The 18,957-nt window shown below is 36.8% G+C and overlaps 1 protein-coding gene across 1 annotated transcript; it reads right to left on the reverse strand.

Moving 5' to 3' along the window:
- Positions 1-9,793: 9,793 nt before the first annotated feature.
- zgc:100868 (uncharacterized protein LOC554458 homolog) lies at positions 9,794-17,865 on the reverse strand. The gene is made up of 10 exons (XM_051105850.1): positions 17,724-17,865; positions 16,965-16,985; positions 16,429-16,587; positions 16,062-16,322; positions 15,824-15,969; positions 14,371-14,653; positions 12,635-12,806; positions 12,300-12,556; positions 12,102-12,199; positions 9,794-11,125 (listed from the first exon to the last, which is right to left on the reverse strand). The coding sequence occupies exons 1-10, from the start codon at positions 17,797-17,799 to the stop codon at positions 10,736-10,738; spliced, it is 1,863 nt and encodes a 620-aa protein (XP_050961807.1). The 5' UTR covers positions 17,800-17,865; the 3' UTR covers positions 9,794-10,735.
- Positions 17,866-18,957: the final 1,092 nt, after the last annotated feature.

The raw sequence follows: 18,957 nt of genomic DNA on the forward strand, positions 1-18,957 counted from the left end.
ACATACCTTATGCCAGTCCAGCACACCAGCATCTCATGCTGAGATCCAGCAAACTAGCACACCAGAATCCCATGCTGGGATCCTGCAAACCAGCATCCTATTCTGGGGACCAGCAAACTAGCAACCAGTATTCCATGCTGGAATCCAGCAAACCAGCAACCAGCATCCCATACCATGGACCAGCAAACCAGCATCCCATGCTGGTCCCAGCGTGCAAAACAGACCTTATGTTGGTGACAAGCAATGCTGGATTTTTCAGCTGGGGTAGTACCTCCAAAGTAATTGTAATCAAATAACTATTGGTTATGGCAAAATAGTTGAAAACAAAAGTTTTGACGTTTTTTACAGTGAGTGTGAGGTTGCTTCCATCCTTAAAATTTTAAGGAGAGTGGTTCAAAAGAACAAGGTCAAATTGCAAACATTGGCGACAACAAAGCTGCAGACCGGCAGAGGAAAAAAATGACCCTCCACTAACCAGGATGACATCAAGTGATCTACAAAAAGAATGGCAAACAGCAGCTGCATTGAAGTGCTTGGAGAGGACAGTTCGAAAACAGGCCAGGGCTGAAGTCATGTAAAGCTAGAAAAAAGCCCTTCATCAATGAGCAGCAAAGAAGAGCCAGGCTGAGGTTTGCAAAATACCATAAGGATAGGATGTTCTCTGATGAGTCCAGTTTTCAGCTTTGTCAGTGTTTGCCTGCAGATATTTTTTTTCCAAACTACCAAGGCTAATTTCCTTACCACAATATTAGTCAAAATGGAGGGCATTTTCTAAGAAAACTAGACTACTTTACTGAAACCCATCCTTCTATATATTTAAGCCCAACCAAATTAAATGATCAATCTTTATCAAATCAACTTTAAGTTATTAAATTGATTAAATGATCAAATTTATTGGTAGATATGAGCTAATGCTTTTTTGTGGGACAAAAAATGTCCCAGCAGTACAATTTAAGTACACCATAGGTGTTATAATTTAAGAAAATCCTTAACTATTGTTACCAAAACTGTTGGTTCTGAAATTCCCATAATTAAATGCAATCATTTCAGTCATCGGGGAATGTACACTCAAAAATAAAACTTCTTTCTTAATTTATTTACCATGCCGTTTCAGTCACAGTCTTTTTTTTTCACACGTTGAGCAGATGTCTTTGTGCTCAAAGTCCACACAACTCAGTTGTGTTTCAACAGTCTACAACAGAGACGCTAAAGTTCTTATCGCACTGAGACTGATATTGATTGTGGAACCAACGACATTCCATTATCTTGTCCCTTTTTGTTCATACTGCAGCCACTATAGATCTGTTTGGATATCAAACAGGTTGTGATTATCATGGGACTATTGCTCCCTGCTGGCAGATGTTGTAGCTACACCATCTGGTGTACACACCTTCCCTTAAATTTAAAGGGGTCATCAGATGCCCATTTTCCACAAGTTGATATGATTCTTTAGGGTCTTAATGAAAAGTCTATAATATACTTTGGTTAAAAATTCTCAATGGTTGTGAAAAACAACACCCTTTTTACCTTGCCAAAATCAGCTCTGCAAAAATCTACCCATTCTGAGGGATTGTTCCTTTAAATGCAAAAGAGCTCTGCTTGCCCCGCCCCTCTCGTCTTTCTGCTGCTCGAAGAGTGACAGATTTTTACTTTAGCCGTATTTAGCGCATTTAGCCGCGAAACTTGCAAACTAACACATTATTAGGAAAGGTAATTGCAGAGATTCATGAAAAAAAAACTTATACTCACTTCTGCTGTGGGTGAAGCTGGATCACGAATGATTTGCGCGTACATAGACACATTTATGTAGATTGGGAGGCGCATTCCCTTCACAAACAAACATAATCCACTGCATCTTCAGCGGCTCAGATGTCGGGAGTAAATGATGACCACTATGTTCATTATTACATCCAGCAACACAACACCTCGATCGCTCAATCAGAGATATTCTTGTCTAACTTACATCCCTGCTCCGGCATCGAAATATTGGCGGTGGGACTGTTACAGCTGATCTGAGGTAAGACGCTCATGTCAATCAACTATCGTGGGAGCGGCCTCTGTTGGTGTGACGCCACAACGACAGGCATCTGAGAACGGCTTGATTTGTAAAAGTGGATATTATTTTTACAGATTAATTAAAAACCACTGCATGGATTTTTGTCATAATAGAGTAGATGTGTACATGCACTGCCAACACACATTAATGTTCAAACAACATGTAAAAGTGAAGTTTGCATCTGATGACCCCTTTAAATGTGTATTTTGAGTATTTTAGCATTTTTATATGGTTCCATGGAGAAAAGATGGCAGATTTTAGTGTACTAACTGGGGTCCAGCCAAGCAGCTGCTTTTCAGATGAACAAGAATGCTAACAGACAGCTTTCTCTACTTTCTCCAGGTATTATATAACTCATCAGTTATAACATCTGAACTTGCAGCTTCTTTCCTCTACAACCAGAGGTCGCCATTAGACCGTTTTCTTCTCTCTCTCTCTCTCTCTTTTTTTTTTTTTTTTTTTTTGAACGCTTTCTTGTTCAATACAACTACAACTGTGGACCTGCCCTGCGTGTTCAGTGCAACTCCAAAATAATTGTATGTGCAAATGACAACCAATCATCACTGTTTTAATTAAGCCAAAATAATGAAGCACAATATCAGAAATTAAGATAAATCACCTGCTGTGCTAGCAGTGACCTAAAGCTTGATTCCTTCAAAAGTTCGACGTCATTGCTGATTTAAACAACTCACATTACCTCTTTGTAAAGCAACTAAAGATTGTCCAAAACAAGTATTGTCCAATTTATCGTTGCAAGGAACTATTTAAGAACCCACTAAATTATATGGGTGTTATTTGCCTCATAAAACTAGAGGCAAACATATTACTGTAATAAGTATCAAATACATCAAAAAATATATCAATATATATATATATATAAACAATGTAAAACATTGTTCAGCATTGTTTGTTTAAATGACCCAATTTGGAAAGTCGGGGCAACATTTTGACAAGTTTTGAACAAATACAGTACTTGAGGATCGAAGTAAGGTAAACAAAACAACTTTGTTAGCAACATGTTTAGAGTATTCTCATTAAGTACAGAAGTTAGAAGTTGTTAGAAGAACCTGTTTTTTGCAGTGTGACACCTCATAAAGAAAACACGTCAGATATTGTATTTACCTTGTACACAAGGTAAATTCTTGTAAATTCTGTTGTATTCTTTTACAATATCACATGATATTTTTTTCTGTATGGTCACGAGGCCACACACAGAGTACATGTGATCACAGCCATAGTGATATTCAGATGATATGCAGGATTGTCAGTCATTTTGCTCAGTAGTTGAATAAACAAGACGTTAATAATAATAATTTTGCATTTTAGACACAATACTGCAAGACACTCTTTTTAATTACTTCTAATTCATGTATACAGTAGTATGCAATCAAGATGATTATTACAATCAAAATTAGATGATTAAAATAAATCCAGGCATATATTTAGCTTTTGTTCTGGTATGTTTTGGTACAAGTAGACCAAGTTAAGCTTTAGGTTTTGTTAACTGTCTGTTTGTTAAGACTGGCCAGGAAAACAAGCATTGATTTGAGCATTGATGGGACACCTTCACTGTCAAGTCATGTCAACATAACAGACAATTGCATAGAAATGTCTGTGTTATCCTGTGTATCCACAGCTGGCGTATTTCACTTAAATTGATTCTACTTAAAATTACACTACATATCATAATGCCTAACGTATCACTTTGTATTAACTCCTGTTGTTACTCAGACTGTACCTCAGGTTAGGTACTTTTGTTTTCCCTTACTTTATAAACATTGCATTGTTATTATATACCATGATACATAATGAGGATGACACATAATTATACAAATCATTTTTATCATAACTCTCACTAACCATCTGAGTCAGTGGCACCCTGTGACCCAGCTCATCATGCCATTGTTTAATCTGATTTCTGATGCTGCCGGACAGACCGGTTTGATATATTTACCAAGCATACTTGCCGGAATTATCTACTGAGTGATTAACATTCACAAGGGAAAAAAAAGTAGTTGTGAGTCACACTCTGGACAAAGTGAAACCAGATCAGCTAGTCATGCCACTTAAGGGAAAGTAGGAGACTAGAAGATGAAAGAAGTTGAAGGACTTATTGTGATACTGGCCATTTGTCAGTCTCTACATTATTATGCTTTTAGTATATAAACAGTCTAAATCTTGGTGCTCTAACATCTATCTATCTGTCTATCTGTCTATCTATCTATCTATCTATCTATCTATTACATGCAATGACCTCTTGGATGAGCAAAAGTTTGTGATCAACATAATAGATTTAAAGGACATTATATATTTTATTATACACATTGTAAACATCTGGTTAGACAAATCTGTCACTTTAACCATGATATTTGGTTGACTATTACAGTCATTTGAACAAAGAACATAATATGTATGAGAATACATTCTTTTATTCTGTCTTGTTCATGTTAACCCATATGATCTGTTACAGGCACTATGACAAAAATGTCATCCAACAGAGGCAGGTTCTAAAGGTAACTCCTTGTTACATAACTCGCTGTTAATTTATGTGACAATTCATCATGTGATAATCAACAAAAGCACAATGTATTGTCTCTCTAGTAAGTTAGGAACTTTAGATAAGAGTGATGATACTGTTAACTGTTTACATGTAACCTGAATTGTCCAGTCAGATTCCAAAAATTAAGTACCTCAACTACATTTGACCTAAAATATTTACTTGGAGCCCTTCAATGATTTATTAACACATTTGCTTGTTCACTGATGGTCACATGGACATGATGGTAAACAAATACAGTTTTTTCCGCTCTAACTGTTCAGGTGTTTTATTTTTATTTGTTTGAATGTACATATTTATCATTTCTATATAAATGTATAAAACAACTCACAAACCCCCTGTGGTTCTTTCAGGAAGCCCAGTTTGGGAAACCCTATAGCATGAAGTAATGTTTAATGCATATACTTTCACTTTATCAACTGGTGCACAATAATCACATTCAAATCTGTGAAAAATGAGTTAGGTCAAAAGTCAGACAATACAATAATATGACACACATCACACGCAAGATGTCTGGTTGGGTTGATAGTGTTGACACTAGTCATTGAAAGTGTGAGAATTTAGAATCCCTTTTCTTTTGTAACATATAGTTCAGTTAATCCACGTACTACAGAGGAGAACCTGTTCGCACTTACAAAAGAAGGTCAGAGATGATCAAGAAACCACCTGTTATTCTATTTTTATACATGTCAATTTTTTGTGCATCTTCTCACTTTGTAGCTGTTCTGCTAAGTTGTGCCAGACTTAGCTACTGAACTGACTGACCCCACTGATTTACAAGCGCTTTCTAAAACCCTGGCCCCGGATAGTTCACCCAAAAATGAAAAATCTCATTATTGCCCACCTTCATGTCATTCCAAACCCGTAAGACCTTCGTTCATCTTCAGAACACAAATTAAGATATTTTTGATGAAATCCAAGAGCTTTCTGACCCTGCATAGACAGCAGAAAGGTAGTAAGGATGCTGTTAAAATAGTTCATGTTTTCATGATGAAAATAGTTCATCAGTGTTTTAACTGTAATTTTATGAAGCTACAAGGATACTTTTTGTGTGTAAAAGCTGTCTATGCAGGGTCAGAAAGCTCTCAGATTTCATCAAAAATATCTTTGTTTGTGTTCTGTTGATGAACAAAGGTCTTACGGGTTTGGAATGACATTTTTGGGTGAACTGTTTCTGTTTTATTTGATGCCCACTCAGAAGTAATAGTTTGTGACAACCAGCTTGTCACTCACTGCTGAAGGGTCCGATACTGTGTGTGTTCTTACCGTGGCATCAGCCAGTTGAGGTTCTTCCAAAAGCCTAGTGTTCTCCAGATATTGTAGACTTTCTTGATATAATCACAATAAAAAGCTTAGCTACAAAGAATGGCTCTTTCTAAACTATGGAGTCACATGTATTCCTCCTCATGCATCTTTTATTATTTCTACACTACAAAGCAGTTTGAAAAAAGGACTGTGTTTACTGTTTTTATAGCCAGCACTTCTGGGAAATGTGGACGCCTTATTCAGAGCTGTCACTTGAATTCATCAGATGTGAATAGTAACCCTGGATGTATTATATAATGATGGATAAAGGAACAATTGTTAGTTCACTGTATCATTGATCCTGTTAAAATGATTTTGTAGTTGTGCTGTATGATCAGTCATAGTCAACAGACTTTGAATTTTGACTTTGTCCAATGAGTATCTGATGTTATATTGCACTATACAGTGCCCTCCACAAATATTGGCACCCTTGGTAAATACACTGACCAAAATAATAAATGCAGCACTTTTGTTTTTGCCCCCCTTTTTCATGAGCTGAACTCAAAGATCTAAGACTTTTTCTATGTACACAAAAGGCCCATTTCTCTCAAATATTGCTCACAATTCTGTCTAAATCTGTGTTAGTGAGCACTTCACTTGGCCACAATAAAAGGCCACTCTAAAATGTGCAGTTTTACTGTATTAGGTGGGTCCGGGTGGGTTCGAAAATCAGTCAGTATCTGGTGTGACCACCATTTGCCTCACGCAGTGCAGCACATCTCCTTCGCATAGAGTTGATCAGGTTGTTGACTGTGGCCTGTGGAATGTTGGTCCACTCCTCTTCAATGACTGTGCGAAGTTGCTGGATATTGGCAGGAACTGAAACACGCAGTCGTATACGCCGATCTAGAGCATCCCAAACATGTATCTCTGTGCATTCAAAATGCCATCAATAAAATGCACCTGTGTTGTCCATAACATATGCCTGTCCATACCATAACGCCACTGCCACCATGGGCCACTCGATCCACAACATTGACATCAGCAAACCGTTCACCCACACAACGCCATACACGCTGTCTGCCATCTGACCTGTACAGTGAAAACCGGGATTCATCCATGAAGAGAACACCTCTCCAAAGTGCCAGACGCCATTGAATGTGAGCATTTGCCGACTCAAGTCAGTTATGACGATGAACTGCAGTCAGGTCAAGACCCCGATGAGGACGACGAGCATGCAGATGAGCTTCCCTGAGACGGTTTCTGACAGTTTGTGCAGAAATTCTTTGGTTATGCAAACCGATCGTTGCAGCAGCTGTCCGGGTGGCTGGTCTCAGATGATCTTGGAGGTGAAGATGCTGGATGTGGAGGTCCTGGGCTGGTGTGGTTACACGTGGTCTGCAGTTGTGAGGCCGGTTGGATGTACTGCCAAATTCTCTGAAACGCCTTTGGACATGGCTTATGGTAGAGAAATGAACATTCAATTCATGGGCAACAGCTCTGGTGGACATTCCTGCAGTCAGCATGCCAACTGCACGCTCCCTCAAAACTTGCGACATCTGTGGCATTGTGCTGTGTGATAAAACTGCACATTTTAGAGTGGCCTTTTATTGTGGCCAGCCTAAGGCACACCTGTGCAATAATCATGCTGTCTAATCAGCATCTTGATATGCCACACCGGTGAGGTGGATGGATTATCTTGGCAAAGGAGAAGTGCTCACTAACACAGATTTAGACAGATTTGTGAACAATATTTGAGAGAAATAGGCCTTTTGTGTCTTAGATCTTTGAATTCAGCTCCTGAAAAATGGGGGCAAAAAACAAAAGTGTTGCGTTTATAATTTTGGTCAGTATATAAGCAAAGGCATCTGTGGAAATAAATCTGAATTGTTTATCTTTTTGATATATAATTTTAAAAAATCACAAAATTCTAACCTTTCATTGAAGTAAAACAATGGAAATCGGGGGAGAAAATCTCTAGTTCACGTTGGCCACAATTATTGGCACCCTAGAAATTCTTATGAGCAAAATATCTCTGAAGTGTATTCCTATTCATATTTACATTTTTTATGTCCACAGTTAAATATACATCTGGATCTTTAATGTTGTGGGCCTATTTTTCTGCCAGAGATCGTGGACATCTTGTTTAGATACATGCCACCATGAATTAACAACAGATAAAAAATCTAAACTAGGAGAGACTCAGAGCTGTTATCTTGGGAAAAGGACTTTGCAATAATTGGGTGCCAATAATTGTGGCCAACATGAACTAGAGAAAAACATTTCTTTTATAATGAGACCCCCCCCCCCCCCTTCATTGTTGTATTTTAATGAAAGGTTAGAATTTTGTGATTTTTTTAATAAAAGATCAAAAGAATAAACGATGCAGATTTATTTCCACAGCTGCCTTTGCTCATATTTTCCAAGGGTGCCAATATTTGTGGAGGGCACTGAATACTTCAGTTATTGCAGCGGTATCAGAATCAGAATCGGAGTTACAAAATTTGTAAAATTCCTGATTCTGATTCTAAAGCTGCTTTGACACAATCTGTTTTGTTAAAAGCACTGTATAAATAAAAGTGGCTTGACTTGACTTGTACAACGTATATTTTTCCACATTAAGACATAATCTCACAAAACTTATCTAAAAGATTTATTAAATCACTTTCCAGCTCATACATGAGTACAATTACTCACACGACAAGTCCACTTCCAGAACAAAAATTTACAGATAATTTACTCACCCACTTGTCATCCAAGATGTTCATGTCTTTCTTTCTTCAGTCGTAAAGAAATTATGTTTTTGAGGAAAACATTTCAGGATTTCTCTCCATATACTGAACTACTATGGTGCCCCCGAGTTTGAACTTCCAAAATGCAGTTTAAATGCGGCTTCAAACAGCTCTAAACGATCCCAGCTAAGGAAGAAGGGTCTTATTTAGCGAAACGATTGGTTATTTTCTAAAAAAATAAAAATAAAATTTATACACTTTTTAACCTTAAATGCTTGTCTTGTCTAGCTCTGTGTGATCTCCATGTATTCCAGTTCAAGACAGTTAGGGTATGTCAAAAAACATTTCATTTTCTCCTCAAACTTCAAAATCATCCTGCATCACTGCAGTAGTTCCAAACAAGCGTGTACAAACGCCCTTCACAAAAAAGTAAAACAGCGATGTAGGGTGATTGCAAGTTGGAGAAGAAAATGAGACGGGAGTTTTTCAACATACCCTACCTGTCATGAACCAGAATACACAGAGTACACGCAGAGCTAGACAAGACGAATACTTGAGGTTAAAAAGTATATAAATTGTAATTTTTTATTTTTTTTTTTTTTAGATTTAGTCATTTCGCTAGATATGACCCTTCTTCCTCAGCTGGGATCGTTTAGGGCCCTCTGAAGCCACATTTAAACTACATTTTGGAAGTTCAATCTCGGGGGCACCATAGAAGTCCATTACATGTGAAGAAATCCTGAAATGTTTTCCTCAAAAAACATAATGTCTTTACGACTGAAGAAAGAAAGACATGAACATCTTGGATGGCAAGGGGTTGAGTACATTATCTGTAAATTTTTGTTCTGGAAATGAACTTCTCCTTGAAATTATAACAAGATATTAGACTAACATTTGCATTCTTTGGGTTAGAATAAGATAGTGATAAATCTTAGATTAGATGCAATTCAATTTAGAGCACCTATAGATGTAAGAAAGGTGGTAAGTTGTTTCAGTTAAAACATCCCGTTGCTCAATCTGTACAAATTCCGTACAAATAGATCCATTTTCACAGCAGATCGATTTCAAAGAACATGGAATTGTGTTGCTTGGTAGGGAAAGTACAGACTTTGTAATAAGTGCTTTCATTTGGAACAGTCTTAACACATACAACTTCGATTACAATGGTCACATGAAAACAATTCACGTCACCTTACGATAAACTGAGAGAAGGTAATCACACAAATTTATTTATAACAGAAAATGAGAAATAATGAATTTTTCAACCATTTGTTATTATTTCTATTGGATATGTGGAAACTTTTATAATGAAATAGTCTAAAAGTACAACGTTTAACGTGACATTGTGAACAGCACAGGCTTGCGTTTACAGCAATGACTAAGCAGAATTCAAGCCACATTCTTACCACATGCCTTCTTGGGTTTTTGCCCAAAACAATTCAGGGGGCGGAAACACACCAAAATGGTTTTATTTTAACTTAATTTGTCTTTTTAATCATCATTTTTACAACAAAATATACATTTACTTTTCACAGTGTGTTGAAAAGAGTTACTTCATTCGTAAGAAATCATATGATAACGACTTTTCATTAAAAACATCACAGGAGAGAGATAAAAGATAAATAGATATGTTTAAAAAATATCTGAAAATATAGTTTCATATTATGAAACATTTGAAAATGTTGTTCTTTTTTAAAAAAAAAAAATCCAAACTATTTCACTCTTTAATTTATTTAATTTACAGTCATGTCCCAAATGTGGTACAGCTTGAGGTACTAGTTAGTTAAGCTACAGTATAGTCAGTATTAGAACTGAACCACTCAAACCGGGACGTTTTCATAAAGTGCCATGCTGCATCTGCTACAATGTAAATATAGGTAAACCGCCTGGTCACAAACATTAGCTATGCACTTGTTACTAGTGTAAAATCATACAGCGTAATTATACATTGTAAGAACAGCATCTTCACGGCCTGAGATACAATAGAGATCCTAAGAGTTCACATTTGTGATGAATGAATGAATTATGTGCCCCACAAAAGCTTTTTATGTTGTATGATTAGGTAATCTGTACATTGAAGACTTGTATTATGTGCTTACATTCACATTCATAGTTAACAAAAAGTGGCCCATTCTACACAAAACCTCAGTTGATGCCTTGATGAAAGAGTTTAAGAGCTGTAAGTGCAGGCAAGAGGACTGAGACGGTAAAACAGAAGGAGGAAGATGCTTGTGAGCCATTGGAGGTGCCTTGGGTTGCGTTGTTGTTAGCTGCGCTTGTAGTTGAACTTGTGGAGTTTGTGGCTCTTGCAGGGAAGGAACCCACAACAGATGACAGGAATGAGGCAAAGCTGGAGGTTTTAGTGAAGACCTGGACGTCTTGAGCGCGAACAGAGCGGGTGGTGTTGCTGGAGCTTGTGTTAGAGCTGCTGCTGTTTGAAACGTTAGTCTGTATGCTGATACTCTGTATGGTCAAAACAGCAGCGTGGATCCATGACTGACCCAGCTTACACATCAGCGGACCACCCTGATCACCCTGAGAGAGAAAGAGAGTGGTGTTAAGAAAATAGTGTTAACTGAAAAAAATTAAAAATATCTTTGTTAATGTTAGTTATTAAAAATACAGTCGTTCATTGATTGTTTATGTTAGTTCACAGTGCATTAACTAATCTTAACAAACACAACTTAATTTTAATAATGCATTAGTAAATGCTGAAGTTAACATTAAGTTATACTGTAGAAGTATTGTTCATTCTTAGTTCAAGTTAACTAATGTAGTTAACTAATGTTAACTAATGAACCTTATTGTAAAGTGTTACTGATTTTTTTTTCCTTACATAAATGCTGTTCTTTTGAACTTTTGTTTTATCAAAGAATCCCTAAAAAGTATTGGGGTTTCCACAAAAATATTAATAAATATTAATGCAGCAAATCAGCATATTAGAGTAATTTCTGAAGGATCATGTCACAATGAAGACTCGAGTAATGATGCTGAAAATTCAGCTTTGCCATCACAATGTTATTTTAAATTGTAAAAATATTCCAAACACTCAGCGTTTTGCTGTATTTTGATAAAAACTTAAAAACGCTAGTATGCATTATTTACAAAACACGAATTAGGTAACGCAGCAGGTATCATAAACAGTTTTAGTTTCAGCATTTATTAATGTTATTCATAAATATTCTATGTTCACTGTTAATTTATAATGCATTATTAAAATCACAAGTTGTGTTTGTTAACATTAGTTAATGCACTGAACTAACATGAATGATGAACGACTGTATTGTTGGTAACTAGCGTTAACAAAGATGAATAAATACTGTAATAAATGTATTGTTCCTTGTTTGTTCATTGTTCGCATTAACTAATAATAATAATGATCGTAAACTGTAAATATACTTCCTTCCCAGAAGCTTCAGTTCACTGGTATTTCACAATATCTTTTATTATCTGTAAGTACTTTTATAAAAAATAACGCAAAATGTAACGTTTTTAAACAGAATTAACTTACCTCCTGTAAGTTCAAGGAACTTGTACAAATGCTGTTGTTTGCGGATGAGTTTCCACAACTCACAACAGAGGTCTGGTATTCCTGAAGAGTTTGATTCACTATAAAAGGAAGAAAACAAATTCAAATTGAGGAATTGTTAAAAAAAAAAAAAAAAAATTGTAAACTTATTTTTAGCGTAGTGTTTCAAAGCATCCGCACCTCCTCCTGATCCTGAGCCCCATCCTGCTGCCCAGCACTGAGTGTTTGTGCTGAAGATGCTATCTCCCAAGTCCACACATATGGGCTGAATGAAATTTGTCAGGTTTGGTGCGACAGCCAGCTGCAAGACTGCAATGTTGTTACCTGTACTATTGCTGATTGTGAGATTCGCCACTTTTATAGAGACCTCGTTGGGGTTGGCGTTGTTCTGATTCAGACGACCCAGGATCACGGTCCAGTCAGAGGCATTTTTGGATCTAAACAAAGAGGAACTCCATTGAATCATTTTGATTTCTCATCAAATGTTTTTGTTTTTGCCATTTAAGTGGTAATACCTGGTAAAGCAGCTGGCAGAGCTCATGACAAAGCGTTCAGCAATCAGCGTTCCTCCACAAACGTGACTGCCGTTAAACTGCAGGCTGGCCATCCATGGCCATGTACCGGAAGATACGAGGGAGCTGTTTCCTCCAATGCGGGTGTTCAGTTGGGCACTTCCACACACTACAGCTACAGTAACAAAGAGAAAGGGAATGAATGATGGATTTCACAAATAATTTCAAATAATCAGCATTGAATTAAATGAATTTTTTTTTAAGTGGAATGACTAAAACAGTGTTGTAAAATGCATTCCAATATTCTTTGTCTTTTTTCGAGTCTGAGTTGATCACTTAATAGAGTTGAGAGCTTAAAGAGCAATGTATTCCTAAAAAGCAACAAAAAAAAGGGCTGTGTTTGGTACACTTAGGCTACAAAGTCACAGTCCATTAGCACAGAAAGCAGCGTAATGCTTTGGAAGGTATGTCACAGAACTTGCTTTCTGGCCACTGTTTGAGTAAAGATTTTCAAGTTCTGTTTCTGCTTTTACTATAACTCAAATTTTAAAAACTCACGGTGTACACTACAGTGTGTTACTTGCAGTTTCTTCGTGATTTATTATCACATTTACTAGCAATTTCTGAGTGAAAATTGATTCGACACCATATTGTTACATGCTTTTCAGTAGTACCACAGTACACAGTGAGTGTACATTAGCACTGTTAGTCGTTAGCCTTAAGGATCTCATAGAGCACTTGGACTCAGAAACAGTGGTATGTGACGTCATACTTAATAAGTTCCTAAAATAAAACATTTAGAAGCCAAATTACTTTTTTTAGCTGATATATTAATGGCTTAATTAAAATGCCTGATGATTCAGAGAGGAAGTCGATTAAAGGATTAGTTCACTCCTGAATTAAAATTTTGATGTTCATGTCTTTCTTTCTTCAGTCGAAAGAAATTAATGTTTTTGAGGAAAACATTCCAGGATTTTTCTCCATATAGTGGACTTCAATGGGGGTCAGCGGGTTGAAGGTCCAAATTGCAGTTTCAATGCAGCTTCCGATCTGTCATTTTCTTTTTAACCACAAATGCTCATCTTGCAGTAGCTCTGGGATGCGCGTCTACCACTTCACGCATTGCGCAATCAAATTGGAAAGGTCATGCGTGGGTAGTTCATGGTCTGTATACTCCGGTTCAAAAAGGTAGGGCAGGGCTCCTCCCACTTTAAAATCGTCCAACATCATTGTTTTACCTTTTTTTTTTGTAATGGGCATTTGACTTTGTTTGCATGTTCGCTTTGTAAACACTGGATCTGTATTTCAGCCTAGGTCAAGCATGACCTTTTCAAGGTGATTACGTAATGCGTGAAGACGTGGACACAGAGCTAGTGGAAGACGAGCATTTGTGGTTAAAAATTATATATATATATATATATATATATATATATATTTTTTTTTTTTTTTTAGAAAATGACCAATCGTTTTGCTAGATAAGACCCTTATTCCTTGGCTGGGATCATGTAGAGCCCTTTAAAGCTGCATTTAAACAGCAGTTTGGACCTTCAACTCATTGCCCACCATTAAAATCCACTATATGGAGGAAAATCCTGGAATGTGTTCCTCAACCTCATTAATTTTCTTTTCGACTGAAGCAAGACAGACATGAACATTTTGGATAACAAGGGGGTCTGATTCAAGTCACAAGCCTGATGAATTGTTTCATGAAAGAATTGTTTTACTAGAAAGAATCTTACGTGCAACGGTTGTAGTTGTAGTTGTAGTGGCAACAGTGGTTGTGGTAATGGCAGGCACACCATCACAGCTAATTGACAGGTCACCGTCAGTACCATTGGAGGTGTACGTAACAAAGCCTGGCTGGTTGGTGGTGATCTTCTGATTGATCCAGTTCTGGTACTGAGTCACTCGGGCATACACACCAGGAGAGTTAGCTAAAGCACAACCATTGCCAAAACTCACAATTCCAGACTGGACCCAGATCGAGCCCTGTTTGCTGACCAAAGGACCGCCAGAATCACCCTGTAGGATGAAGAACAGGTTAGTGACATGCCATGCAACTTATCCTACACATCTATTCCAGTTCTATTTCACAGGTGTAATATGTATTATCAAGGAATAATGGGAAGATAACATTCAATTTTTTACTGAAAGTGACTCACTAGGTTGAATTTAAAGTTTAAATGAGAAGTTCACCATATTTACAGATAATTTACTCACCCCCTTGTCATCCAAGATGTTCATGTTGTTCTTTAGTCAATAAGAAATAATGTTTCTTGAGGAAAACATTTCAGCAATGTTCTCCATATAGTGGACTTCAATGGTGCCCCAAAGTTTGAACTTACAAAATGTGGTTTAAATGCAGCTTCAATGGGCTCTAAACGATCCCAGCTGAGGAAGAAGGGTCTTATCTAGCCTAACGATCTGTCATTTTCTAAACAAACTGACAATTTATATACTTTTTAACTTCAAATGCTCATCTTGTCTTGTCTCTGTGATTTGCATGCGTTGTTGGGTCAAGACAGTTAGGGTATGTCGAAAAACTCCTGTATCGTTTTCTTCTTCAACGTCAAAATCGTCCTACATCGCTGTTTTACCTTTTTTTGTAAAGGGAATTTGATCTTCTTTGCATGTTCACTTTAAAACACTGGGTTGGTACTTCTGCAGTGATGTAAGGCGATTATGAAGTTGTGGAAGAAAACGAGATGGTTTTTCGACCCTAACTGTCTTGACCGTATTGAACCAGTAAAAAATAGAGTTCAAGCTGACTTAGACAAGATGAGCGTTTGAGGTTAAAAAATATACAAATTGTTCATTTGTTTCGAAAATGACCCGTCATTTTGCTAGATAAGACCCCTCTTATTTGGCTGGGATCTTTTAGAACTATTTGAAGCTGCATTTAAACTGCATTTTGGAAGTTCAAACTTGGGGGCACCAATGAAGTCCATTATATGAAGATAATTCCTTTTTTTTTTCCCTCAAGAAACATAATTTCTTATCGAATGAAGAAAGAAATACATGAACATCTTGGATGACAAGAGGGTGAATAAATTATCTGTAAATTTTTGTTCTGGAAGTGAACTTCTCCTTTAAGAGGCACCCATTCTTTATTATTGCTATCCTGACACTGAAGAATATTTGCAACCTATTAAATCTATGAAATAACCCAAATGGATGTATAGATGTTGCTACCTGACAGGAGTCTTTCCCTCCTTGTAGTAGTCCGGCACATATCATGTTGTCTGTGATTTTTGAGACGCCATTAAGACACTTACACTGCCTGTTTCCAACAATAGGCACTTGCACTTCCTGTAAGGTTTGCGGTGACTGCAGGTTAACTGTGAACGACATTAAATGATCAAATGTGCATCAGTACTACAACAATACAGTATGTTGTGTATGATCAAGGTTAGTAAAATTAAAAATTTACCGCCTGACGCAGTGTTTCCCCATCCGGTGACCCAGCTCACAGTACCGTTAAAGAATGTACTGTTTGCTGAAGCCAGACAGACTGGTCTGACATAGTCATTTATTGTCACTGGTGAAGACAGATGCAGAAGAGTGATGTCATTGTCTTCAGTGCTGCTACTGTAGTTTGGATGATTTATGATTTCAGAGACACTCTTGGACTGTTCATTTGCATTTGTTCCTTCCTGTGTCTGTCGGCCCAGGTACACAGTCAGGGCACTGGCTGAACTAATTCTAGTGGGAGAACAAGCGTTAAGCATTTGCCACATCCATTGAATGGCAAGTATTTTTTAATAATTGCAAGGTTTGCTCTATGATAGTTACCCTGCAAATGCAGTGAGCTGCAGTCAGAACCCATTCACTGTTGATGAGTGATCCACCACAAAAATGGGCACCATTTGTGTGAAGACTGGCCTGCCATGGCCAAGCACCAGCCGGTGCATTCTGTCCTCCAACTATCCTTGTGTTGAGAGATGCTCTGCCACACACTGACAATGAAAATAGCAAAGTAAGCACGTTCACACTTTTAAAAAATAAAGGTGTTTCATGATGCCATAGAAGAACCTTTTTTGTCTGAATGGTTCCATAAAGAACTTTTAACATTTGAAGAACCTTTCTGATTCACAAAAGGTTCTTTGTGGTGAAAGAAGGTTCTTCAGATCATAAAAAGGTAAGAAAGAGATGGTTCTTTAAAGAAACTTTCACTGAATGGTTCTTTGTGGAACCAAAAATGGTTCTTCTATGGCAGTGCTGTGAAGAACCTTTTAAAGCACATTTCTTTTTAAGAGTGTAGACAAACAGTTGGTCATAGCAACATTTTTAATATGATTTAGCCATTTAAAATATGTGGTGAAAAACTAGTTACCATCAAGTTGTGCAGCACATCCTAGAAAAAAAGAAACAAGGTCAGTTAACTTCACGAGGAAAAAACACGACATATGCAATAAACAGTATAAAACTTTTTCCATAAAAGAAAGCAATAGATTTTCAGCATCATTATTCCAGTCTCCAGTGGCAGATGATCTTTCAGAAATCATTCTAATATGCTTATTTGCTGCTCGATGAACTCTACCATTCACAAATTTGGTGTAAGATGTAAAAAAATATATACAATAATAAAGTAAATGCAAGTATGCATGATCAATGAGAGAGTAAAGACATTTATAATGTTACAAAATCTTTATATTTCAAATAAATGGTGTTCATTTATATTTTCTATACACTGAAGAAGCCTGAAAAAATGTTTCAGAATTGTGGAAAATGTTTCACAGTTTCCACAAAAATATCAAGCAGCAAAAACTGTTTTCAACAGTGATAACAATAAGCACCATTATTAATAACTGACTATCAATAACAACTGAGCAGCAAATCAGCATATTAAAATGATTTTTGAAGGATCATGTGACACTGTAGACTGGAGTAATGATGCTGAAAATTTAGTTTACAATATATTATATTTTAAAATACATTAAAATACAAAGCAGTTCTTTTAAACTGCAATAATATTTCACAAAATCACTGTTTTTACAATTATTTCAATTACTCCAAATGTTTGAATGGTACAGTATATAGTTTATTGTTCTTTAGTATCTTAAAGAATTAAATATCCAATAAAAGAGCTTACCACTCATTAAAAGAGCGACGGAAAATGCTACACTGAGTACGTGGATCATCTTCATCTGTGTCATCTCAGACAGCATAGCTCAGTAACCTGCACCTGTCCTTAAATATCCCTGTTAACCTGTTTCTTACACACCCACACACTCTCTCATCACATTTAAACAAGTCACACCTCCGTCTCTCTCTCTCGGTCTGTAAACTCTTTCGGCGTTCTTTTGTGATACTTATTAAGCAATCTGTATGTCTTAAAGTGAGATAAGAGACATGTTGGCGACTCTTAGTCATGCATGATTCTCACCTGTGCAAACTCTGAAATCCCTGAAACTTGTTAAACGTGATAAATAAGGTGTTTGTTTATTGGTAATACTTGATTAAGGGTGCTCAAGGTACTTTTAGTGTGTCTGTCAGTTTTTAAAAAGACTACAGCAGCTGTTTTCGTTAGTAAAACTGTGTTGCATGAGATTCCTTGAATTCCCAAGCTGATCTCAAGATAAAACTTAACTATAAGGTGGGCTTTTTAGTTAAATTTGTGCAACGTCATTCATATGGAAACACATTTTTATTTTAGGACGAATAAAGCACGAAGGTCCATCCCTAGCTCCTTCCCTCAATAACCATATTCGAAAATAACCAATTAATCACCAATTCATCCAAAAATATTAGAATGTGTTGCAATGAAAACCTGTAATTGTGTTCTTTTCATATTACATCTGACTTTATACAGTGAAACTGCAAAGATTAATTAGTTAAAGTAAAGTAAAAGTTCAGTGACCTACAAATGTCAGGCATAAAAGACCATTCAACTCTTACGAGAAAAAGAAGTCGTCCTTCATTCTTCCATAAAGGAAAATTCCTTTGACTGTATGATCTAACTACAATAGTATTTTTCCAACAAAAGGATGACTCATAGCCAGAGGAAACAAGTTGCAAAAACGAGCGATAACTATAAACGGCAACAAGTTAACTTTGCTGTAATAAAATAAACTGTTCTTCAGGAAAGTCCTTCAGGTTCTACAAATTCTTTGGTTTTTCAGCATTTTAATGCATTTGAACCATTTCCAACAATGACTGTATGATTTTGAGATGCATCTTTTCACACTGAGGACAACTGAGGGACTCATATGCAACTATTACAGAAGGTTCAAACACTCACTGATGCTCCAGAAGGACACGCGATGCATTAAGAGCTGGGGGTGTAAACTTTTGAACAGAATGATGATGTGTATATTTTTCTTATT

This window comes from Labeo rohita, chromosome 3 (assembly GCF_022985175.1).
Source record: "Labeo rohita strain BAU-BD-2019 chromosome 3, IGBB_LRoh.1.0, whole genome shotgun sequence".
NCBI lineage: Eukaryota > Metazoa > Chordata > Actinopteri > Cypriniformes > Cyprinidae > Labeo > Labeo rohita.

Coding starts and splice junctions, on each gene's coding strand:
- zgc:100868 (XM_051105850.1), bottom strand. CDS start 17,799: ATGCTGTCTGAGATGACACAGATGAAGATGATCCACGTACTCAGTGTA. Junction 16,588..16,964: donor ATGTGCTGCACAACTTGATG/GTAACTAGTTTT, acceptor TTTCATTGTCAG/TGTGTGGCAGAGCATCTCTC. Junction 12,200..12,299: donor GGGCTCAGGATCAGGAGGAG/GTGCGGATGCTT, acceptor TTCCTTTTATAG/TGAATCAAACTCTTCAGGAA.